The sequence below is a fragment of the Acanthisitta chloris genome, unplaced genomic scaffold, assembly GCF_000695815.1.
Source record: "Acanthisitta chloris isolate BGI_N310 unplaced genomic scaffold, ASM69581v1 scaffold3336, whole genome shotgun sequence".
Classification (NCBI taxonomy): Eukaryota; Metazoa; Chordata; class Aves; order Passeriformes; family Acanthisittidae; genus Acanthisitta; species Acanthisitta chloris.
This window is the reverse complement of record NW_008679697.1, coordinates 104,418-115,177: the sequence shown is the minus strand read 5'-3', so window position 1 is coordinate 115,177 and position 10,760 is coordinate 104,418. Positions and strand designations below refer to the sequence as shown.

The window sequence follows — 10,760 nt, the reverse complement described above, 5'->3', positions numbered from 1 at the left end:
TACATTAAAATATATCAGAAATCACAGACAGTACGTGATATCCCATCAAATACAGACTTGCAGGGCAACACTGATGCTTTCCAACATGGCTTAGGAGAAGTCATTAATCAATCCTTTGTACTTCCAGGCCTTTGAAGATATTTACCTCGAAGATCGAAAAAACATAAAAACCATGCTGGAATATGCTGACAAAATATTCACTTACATTTTTGTCCTGGAAATGCTCCTGAAATGGGTGGCTTATGGTTTCAAGAAGTATTTCACCAATGCCTGGTGCTGGCTGGACTTCCTTATTGTAGATGTAAGTATCATTTTGGAACTGTGATGCATTTAGTGTTGGATTTTGTAATGGGTAAGAACACGCTGTTAAGTTTGGCAGATTTACATTTGCAAAATGACAGCTGTCACTCTGTTTCTGAGTGTCAACCTTAGGCAAAGAATGTCTTGATATGTAACCGTGCATCCCCAGGAATCAGTGTGCCAGAGCAGAGAGGAATGCTTTGTGTCGTGACGTAGAGGTGTCATCCTGCTAATCTGGGTCATATTCTGCTCTCGTCCCTAGGAACTTGGTCTTTCTTTAAGCATTTAACATCTCATTCCACGCTCTGGGCTAGCACAAGGTCTGGTTACCTCCTCCTGCTCCGCACATGACCTCAACATATGAGCCTTTCAGTAGATTAGAGAAGTTGTCCTTGGCGTAGTTTCCCAGCAAGGCTGCCAGCAGTGTGTAACAGTATGTTCAGTACCATCTCCCAAGTGTTTACTAGTGAAGGAGTCCAGAAGAAGGTGTGAATAATCCTCTTGGCAAAGTGACTTCACTAATACAAAACATGACAAAATACTCTTCAAATCCTGGAAATACCATAACCCTCAGTTCTCCTAATTTAAGGATAGTCCTTAAAAGTAATACCTGAGCAAAAGGAAGCTGATGCTCCAGGAGTGTTGCTAGTATCAGGTTTGCCTCCTTCAAAGTTTCACATTGAATTGATGTGGGATCAGCCAAATTTGGGAAAAGTCAGCAATACCACGTCCTCCAGATGAGGTTTAACATTTCATCACAGTGTGTCAGCGAGGAGGTAATTACCTCCCTGAGGCCATTTCTTATTAGCCTGAGGTATGAATGTGGGAGATTGGCAGAGATTTGCCATGATTATGTAACTTATTAAACTTGAGATAAATTATTTTTCCCCTTTTACATCTGAACCTTGACTTGGGGGAAGAATTACACTTTCTTTGGCCCCAGCCCAGGAGAGCACTTCAATGGGACAATTTACTTGTTTGAAGTTATGGACATGTCTAAGTGCACTGCTGGATCAGAGTCTTTGGAAACTTCTCCAGAGCTTTAATAAATTGATTTATGAAAAGGAAATTCTTTATATAAATTACAGGTCATAAATTGTTCTTTGCATACATGCTTGGAAACCTCTTAAAGGGAAGGCACTCATTTTTCTCAGATTAGCTTCAGCAGAAAAGGAAGGCCTGGTTTAATTATCTAACCACAAAATTGGAAAATACCAGTTCCTAAGTTATAGCTCAGCCCTGAAAGCTGTTCTTACTGTGGTTTAGGATGAGTGACATAGCTTTCATTTTCTGGTTTCTCCATCTGTAAAATGGGACTAATAGGATTCACCTAAAGTATTGTACAGGCTTCCAAGAATTTGTTATTTAAGATATTGTTTCAATGAACTTCTGAAGACTAGAAGGGCTGGATAAGGGCTGAATATTGTCACAACTGTAAGTAGGATCTTCCTGATGGGAGCAACAGTTTGCACAATGAATTCCCTGAAGCAGTTTGGAGCTCTGATGCATCATTAACAGTTTGAAATTCGTTCCACACTTGTGAGAAATGCATACTTTGTACCATGACAGCTAATTAATAACAAAGAGAGTAAACCAAAAACTAGGCTAGACTCTGTCCTCCGTGTGAAAAAGCCCCTCGGAACAGGAGCTATACAACAATGAAAAGTCTGTATATGACACCAAAAGCTAGTGACACGTTTGCCTTCCAGTGGTGGAGTTTGTGAGTATGACAGGTTGTAGAGGCAGCCACAGGTGGGCTTGGGAAAGGGGCTTCATCTTTTCCTGCCACATATGCAAGCACGTATGACATAAAGCAGTGCTGTGGGAAAAGGGAGAACAAAGGACTCTGGGACTCCCCTCACCCCACAAAAGAAATCTCAGAGCCTTCTTACTGACCCAGACTGTTTTATTGTCTTAACCCACACTTAAATATTCTACCTACATTTAAACAGTCTCCTTGCAAACTTCCAATCTAACTAGAAAGTTGCTCCAACCTGATTTGTTCTAGCTATTGATTGACTCTAGGCCATCACTCGCTCTTTAGTGTTCTCAATGAACAAAGTTTTCCCATGCCCCATTCTTTTCTTCAAAGTATTTTCCCAATGCAGATTATAAGAACCTGGAACTATATTTTTAGTGGGTTTAACAGATGCTTTTCTCCTACCCTATTGCTAAGCCACCCTGCCACTCTGAATTGGCACAGTAGCATTCTATCTTTTTTTCCAGCACACTTTTTATTTCAATTTACATTTTCTTTTTGGTCCTTTGAGAATCAAATCACTGCAACTGAGCTACAGAAGGGAGTGAATGGGTGAATTAGCTGCTCCAAAAGAAGCAGATGAACCACTTGTCTGATTTTCTCAAATTTATTTGTTTAAAATTATTCACTTAAAAATTCCTGATCTGCAAATTATTCATTAGTGGTTTGGTATCAGTATTCAAAACTCAAGCTGTGATGGTTGATTTTTGATTGGACATGTGAAACCATCTCTCATCTGTGTTTTCTCATTGTACAAATGCAACTCAGAATCTATTTTCTGTTTTGAATAATTCATAAAACCAACTCAGAATTTGCAAGTATTCACTGTTTCTAAATGGGATTTGAACTCAGAGGGGGTATAAGCATATTGCTGCTGAAATATATATGTTTCCTATATATCTTGCCTTGTGAAAGACCTTTGACACTGATTTGGGCCAGTGGAACAGCCAAAGCTCCATCTGACAATTGTGGACTACTAAAGAAAATTCTGTCTTGCAATGCCTAAACATCAAAACACACAGTAATCCACAAACTAAGAGCTTTTTTTTGCTGATATAGAATCCCTAAAGGACGATCTCTGATAATGGGCTTCTCAGCATCTCAAAGAAGTGTGCTAGTGTAGCAAAACCATAAGAGAGTGCTTTCAAATACACTGCAATACAATAAAGTCCTATCAACAACACTGCTACAGATTTCTTTGGGAAGAAAGGAGAAAGAGTTAATCAAACCACAAAATACAAGCTCATTTCAGCTTAGGGCACTCGGAAAAGGTGCTTAGATAACTGCTGAAAGCTGGATATGAACAAACAGCATCAATGTACATCTGTACATGTTACCTCCCTGCAAAAAACCAAGTATACTGCTAAAAGTAACCCTTCTACACTGCAGTTATCACCTCTCTGTGCTCATGAATTGGAGTGGAGGACACTCAATCCACAGGTCTTTTCAAATAAGGAGAGACCTTAGTATATCTGTAGACAAATGTAAGTGTAGATGGACATCAATATCACCATCAGGAATGGTATTTATGCAAAATCCTCTTTGCTAGGATGCACAGGCAAATATTTTCACAAAGAATAGGTATATTCCAAGCATCCATGTGATCAAAACCTCTGCATACAAAGCAGATTAAACAAGGAGTCTGAACATGGCCAGAGACAGAGGCGTGTGGCATTCAAAATGAGCATTTATGAAAACTGCTCTCAACAAGGCATGTCCTGCCACAGCCAGAGGCAGCTGGGTTTTAAAACAAGAGGCAGATAGACTACACCAGTTATGCATACTGGTGTCATGTTTGATGTTCCTTTCAATTGTTTCCTCTGACCTATAAACATTATCTTGAGCTTATCTTGTTTGAGCTTCAGCCAATTAATTCTAAGCCATGATCCAGTCTCTGCTGACAGTGGATGGATTATTCCATTGCATGGTCAGTTCAGGAAAGGCATCAGTCTGGAGTACAGCATCATTTAAAGACTGGAGGGAGGTGTTGCAGTCAACAGCTTCGTTGCTTGCTGCTCATACATTGAAGGCAGAGGTGAGAGACTGGAAGCCTACGAAAGCTATCATGAAAAAGCTCATGGGAAAGGGATGTGGGTTGCCAACTCATTAGTAAGAATGCTCAGAAAAAAAAGTCACAGCCAAGTTTCATTGCCTGTAGCATGCACAGAAAAAAGTCCTCTTAAATGAGTACTAGTGTGATCACTCCACAAAAGTCTGTTATCACAAATCCATCATCTCCATTGCAGCTTTTGGGTTCGGTTTCATTGACCAATAGTTAGTCCCAATCCTGGCTTACAAACACCAATCCTGATTGTCATGTACTAATTTCAGACATGAGGGGGGATGAGGGTTTCTCCACCAATTCTTGCCATGATTATCCTGTCTTTCAAGATTTGATGCTTGGAGAAAGCTATTTTCTTAAGCAATTGCTTTTTTTTTAGTGGTGCTGGCAGCCTCCTTCCCCTCCAGCCATCTCCAGCAATGGGTGACCCTTGCACTATGTACTGCAGTGGGGAGGGGACATCATCTCTATTTCTCAATTTTTGCCTTGATGCCTCATCAGTTTCGCTCCAGCTGAGTCACAGGGATAAAGATTGCTCCTTCTATCCCTTTTCCCATAAAGCCAGCTCCACTGCCATGGAGGCACAGGCTTACAACTTTGGGTAGTATATCTGTCTGCAAAATAGTTCAAGCAAGGCTCAGCAGTGGATTTGAAGGCCAGACATCTCAAATCAGTTATCCAAGAAGTCCTCTAGGCATGATTTTGTAGATGCCTTTATGGAAGTAAAATAATACACAATTTTCAATCTCCTCATTAACTTTTGTGAATGGTTCTAACATAACATGTTTTTGGTGTTTGCCTGGAGCTGCTAAGTTTGTACCTAGAGATCTGTATTCCCCATTTAGCAGCTTTCCAAATTTCCTGTTTGCTGCCAAATTTCTTGCTTGCTTGTTTGAGATTTGCTCAGTCATTAAATGCACCATCATTTTCCCTGAACACTTGAACAAAAATAAAAGGTATTACATTTTCCACCGTAGTTTCCTGGAAAGCACTTTCTCTAAGATTTCTGCTTCAGATACTTCACTGTCAGACAAGTCAAGAAGCAGCTAATAATCCTTGAGTTTGATATGAACATTTTAAAACAGTCTTTCTATTTGTAGTTAAAAATTGAATTAAATTATGACCTTGCATTGGATTGTCTTTAAGTGACAATTAAAAACTTGCTGTGTGAAGTAAATATTGATGGCTTATGATTAGTTTGTTTTCTCCCATCTGTATTCCCTGTTGATTAACAAGGTGATTTCTGTTTGCTGTTCCAGTAATTACACAATCTGCCATAATGAGTCGTTCCCAAACAGCACTGAAATCCAATTCATATTCTTGGGCAACTACCCTAAAAGCATGCGAATTTTTTTTTAGTTTCTCTTCAGAAAAGGACACGGGAACAGAATGACAAAAATACAGCTAAGGCAAATTAAAAATAATATGGCTTGTCACTTGGAGAAGCATCGTAAGAGTGAACTTATTAGTGTTCCCAGTGAGTTGTCAAAAATCCATAGGTACAACAGTGTGTTATTACTTCAGAGTTAGGTTTTTTTGACTAGTTTTTTTTTCCAGTTCCTCAAAGCAAATGCACATGTGAGATTTTTTTAAGATGTTTCAGTGCACATTCTTCTGAGCCTCTGTTGATGGCATAAACCTCCCATATAGATAATAGGAATGAGAATCCCTCTCCAGGAGCCAGAAAACTTGGTTTTGAAGAGAAAAAAAATTGAAGGAAAGAAATAAAAAAAAAAATACTGTTTTACTACATATTGGATAATTCAGGATAAGTGAAAAAAAAATTCCACATGAAGATGAGATAAGTGGTTTTAATGTGTGTTAGCCGATGCTATAAATCTCCCTTCTGCCACCCCCTACTTTATCTCAACATAACACATGCAAAAACATCCAAGTGTCTGGTCTTATCTTGGTTTGCACCTCATGTTCGTTACCACATAGATGCTAAAAGGGGAGCAACAAGGCTTTGCCAAGTGGAAGCACAAGCTTGATTTCAGACAAGCAGGGCAAAGCACTCTGCAGCTGGAGGAAAAGGGATGGCAAATGCAGGTGAGGAGAAAAGTCCACAGTGACCTTAGCTCACTGCCTGCCTACACCTTGTAAAGTGGTTCTGATGTGAGTAATTGCTGCAGTTACTGAAGAATTTCAATTACTGCAATTACTGAAGAATTTAAGTTACTGAGGGAAGATTTCAACTTTTGAAAGTGGTGCAAAAAACCCATCTCAACTCAGATTGTGCTGAGCTAGGTTTACCAAACATTTTTATTTCTAGAAGTTATTTAAAGATGAAGCACATTTCAGTATCCTTTTTTAGAAGGCTATGCTTAAAAGGAAAATAATGAATAAAATCCTGGAGTTCTTGCATGCAGCTTTCTTGGCCCTTTCCATCACTGTGAGTGTAGCAGCCAAATTCCATATACAGTGATGTTCTCCCTTGCACAAAGGATCAGAGCTGGGAGGGATATGTAGACTGTATTTAACAGTGCAGAGTCCCACATGCTTTGCAGGGACAAAGGAGGATTGTACCACAGTTCTCATCCCTGATAACCAGCAGCTTGAAACCCCAACTTGCAGATCAAAAAAATCATTTTCCCACCACCCTTGTGGCTCCATCCAGGATGGCCAGGAGCAGCTCAAGAGGCTGGTGTTGGAAGGAGAGAAAAGGAAGAAGTGAAGGGAGAGGAGCAGCCTGCAGAGGGGCAGGGATTCTTTATTAGGTAGAGAGAGATCAAAGGAATTGGGGTGCAACTTGAAAGCTGTGTCCTGTAGTGGTGTAGAGATTTTTTGCTGGCCTCCTACCCTGGTATGGCTTTGGGATGTGTTGTGCTAATGCAAACGAAGATGAAGACTTCTACTTGTGGTATGCCATTAGCCCTCCTGGCAAAAGTCAGACCTCCCTGGCAAGAGTCCCTCCCTATTCTGACATATTCAGTATAGTATCAGGATCAATCAGGTTCAAGAATCCAACTAAACAGATGATTGTCAAACTAAGGCTGTCATTTCCCACATCAACTTGGTATTTTTCATATTGATTTGGAACTTCTGATTAAATAAATGTTTTAGGGAAATGAGGAAATCCAGAACAGCACCTTGTGGAAACAATCCAAACAGAGTTTTTCTTTTTTTTTTTCGTTATGTCATGTGTAAGTAGGGTTGATTCTAATCCTGCCCAGAAATAAGCATGTCTTCAACTCAGCACCTCAGCTCCCACTGGCTGGGATGGAAATGCAGTGGAGTCAATGGAGCTGAGCCCCCAGGGAAATGTTCTCTCAGTAATCACTATGCTCACCCCTGGCATGATAACGCTATCCTCACATAATAAATAATAATTGAGTATATTCCTGTCTACTCCTGACAACAGCATTCAGCATCAAGAAGGTACCCTGGGATGAATCATGAGGTGGTTTTGGAGATCTTTTTAAGGGGAGAATATATTTCCTGATCAGCTGCCCTAAATCTAGGCTGTCTTCACACAGAATCTAGATAACAAGCAGAACTCAGCTGATGATGAAGAAATTATTTTACTCTAAATCATGATAGAAATACCAGACTTATCAAAGCATCTGCACCTGCACAGCGACCACTGCTGCAACAAAGAGAAAGTCTTTGGGTCTTGGCCAAGTTTTGGTCGGCCAAGGAGCATCATGTGATCCCCAAAATTCACAGCAATCCCTCTGCCATCCATACCCAGTGCTGATAAACAGGTCCTTGAGGTGTGGCAGAGGTGCCTGTTTGCAGTGAAAAGGTGAATTGAGACAAGCTGAAAATCCATTTGAAAAGAGTGAGGTGAGAAAACTGCAGATCAATAAGTCAGTTTGCTGCCTCACAGGATGTAAACTCACAGCAGCAGGTTGCTTGTCTCGCCCTCAGAAATTAGCTGAGCTTTAATTCTTGATTCGCAGCCATCTGCCTTGGGAATTGACTGGAGCTGTTAGGAAAGCCTGAGCAGGTGTAAAGGAGGTGACAGATTAAGAGAACAGCAAGACATAAAGAGGTTCTTCTGGAAACCACCAGGAAGCAATTAGGATGTAGGAATTATTTCTTTCAAAACATTTAAGCCAACAAGAGTGACACATGCTGTTTGCAACAAGGCTGCCCTCTCAAAAGAAAACATTGCCTCAAAAAACATGGGCATGAGGACCAGGAGACAAGCTGAGAACATGGAATATTAATAGAGTTTTACAGCCTTAGTTTGAGTAGTAGATGGGGGGAAAAATAAAAAAAAAAAAAAAATTTAAAAAAAGAGAGGAAATGTCCTGGAGAAAAAAAATAAATCAAACATGAGTGGATGATGTAAAAGACTCTTAAAACCTGAGTTATAAGAAGTAACACTGGGCTTTCCAGGAGATAATTTTTGTTTATAATTAATCTAGGCACTCATGTAGCCCATCATGTTATAATACACGAGAGCTCTCCACAAGCAGTAATGAACTGCTGTGGTGAGGGAAGCTGTTTGATAGCTCATTTTCAGACATGCTTTTGTTTCCACACCATGGACCAACCCCAGAGCAGCCCTATGGGGTCTGTAGTCTCTGCCTGAACATGAGGCTTGTGATTCAAGGAAACAGGTAGCAGAGATAGGAATTTAGTGTCTCTAGGGTCCCAATTCTACAACTATCCTTTAACTTTATGCCCTTCTTTCATAACATGTGGCTTCTGGATTAGCAGGTGCAACCGTACAGTTTGGCATTGTATGGCAGAAAATGCATTGGCAGAGTGAAAGGATAAGGAGACACTCCTAAAAAATAAGGCAACAATCAATGTCTGTTCAGAAATGGTGGATGCTAAAGGGAATACCAACCTCATTGCAAGCTCCTTTCTCCCAACTCTATTTCAGAGTGCCAAAAGAAGTTCCATGTATTTCTGTTAATTTGCAAATTCTATTTCCCTATAGGTTTTCCAACCTTGGGGTACAGACTTAATTTTCTTCCTTTTCAAATCAAGGGGAGCACCTTGTAGCCTCAGATCTGGCTCTAAAAGGCACTCAACCAAGAAGATTTCTTTGGGTAATCCTATATTTGGCAGCAATGGACAGGAGAAGCCAGGCTGGATTGAAAAGTGGTACCCAAAGTAATCCAAGTACATTTTCATCGACTTTTTTTATTTATTTGAAGGCACAATTAGAGAGGGAGAGGCAGGTGTTCCTGGGGCACACAAAAAGCTATTTGCAAGCACCAGGGGCCTGCATTAGCTGGAACTGCTTATTTAAATAAGTGGCCAGAACTTTCAACTCAGCTGCTGTACTTCCATTCAGATGTCCTTTTTTTCTTCCCCTGCTCCCTCCCTTTGAATTTGCAGGTGAATTTGATGAAATCCCTGGCTGCATAAAGCATATGTTGTTGCCCATACCAGGAAGGAGGTCTCCTCCAGAAGACAGACATTCGCAGCACATCACTTACAGATGTGTGCTGCAGCAGGCAGATATTAGGTAGAGGTTCTTCTTGGGTTTAGGATTAATATGATCATCCAAGGAGGATTTTTGCTGTTGCTCATGAAGAACTCCTTGTTTTCTGGGTCCTACTACTAATTCATCTCAGTGGTGGTCAGGGGTTAATTCAACAATGCAGTCAATGCTGAGTAGCATCTGCCTTGGAATAGTGCTGCTCAGGTCTGCTTCCAGCTCTGTCCAGTGGATGCTCATGGGTTGTCTGAATTCATATACTTTCTGGCTGGAGGGAGGAATGCAAAAAGAGAGGAGCAACCTTTATTCCAGCTCAAACCCACCTTCTCTCTACAGGAGCCTCTGTCAGCCTTGGGTGAAACAGTACTCCCAAAGTCTGTGCCTTTGACTCTGTGTAACCTCCCATGGTTAGGGAGTCTGTGGATGCTACTAATGTCCTATTAACATGTATGCATGTAGGGAGGAACCCACTACTGTTAAAAATGCAGTCAGTTCTTGGGGAAAAAAATCTGTGATCTTCTGATTAAAGGCCATATTCCCTGCATGTGCTGCATTATTGCACTTCCTACTTTTTATTTGTTTTTTCTGCCACCTTAAAATTCTGTTCTGATGGTTTTGCTGGGTGTACATTGGTTGGCAACACTGATTACTTAAGTCACTATCAGAAAATGAAGACACATGAACTTACTGTAGAACTTTATCTCTATATATCCATGGTGAATAATTTTAATAGTCAGAAAAATCTGCATATCTGTAACTGGTGAATGACTGTGAGCAGCAATGTGAGCACACTGGGAACCTAAGCCTACATGGGTGCCACCTGGACACACATAAGTCATATTTTTTATCTCAAGAATTTCTCTAAAATACTGATATTGCCACCAAAAAAGGAGGCAATTACTAAATAATGTTCCAAGTCCTGAACAAGACTTTGTAATGGTTGTCAACATTATTAGGACTTTCAGAAATTACTCTCATTAGAGTTATTAAATATATATTTATATTTATATTAGCAATGATTGGACAGTTACCAGCAAGGCTACAATTTCTTCAGAGATCATTCCCTGTGTTCTAGCAGTCTAAATTAATGATACTTCTTGATTTTGCCCTGGAAACACATATGAATGTCATGCAGTGGGATACTCCAAACTTGTGCTTCTAATGCCACCAAGACACATGCATGACAGGAGATTGGCTTCCAAAACACCAGCCACAGGCCTAGCCACCCCCATGGCTTT

The 10,760-nt window shown here is 40.4% G+C and overlaps 1 protein-coding gene across 1 annotated transcript in view; it reads left to right on the top strand.

Annotated features, from left to right (window-relative positions):
* The window catches only part of LOC103804771 (sodium channel protein type 5 subunit alpha-like), a gene marked incomplete at its 5' end in the record, with an annotated part of 72,386 nt that overhangs the window by 35,784 nt on the left and 25,842 nt on the right, over window positions 1–10,760 (top strand). The window contains one exon of the mRNA XM_009077401.1: window positions 128–301. Coding sequence (XP_009075649.1) covers window positions 128–301 — 174 coding nt within the window. The remainder of the gene's footprint in view (window positions 1–127; window positions 302–10,760) is intronic.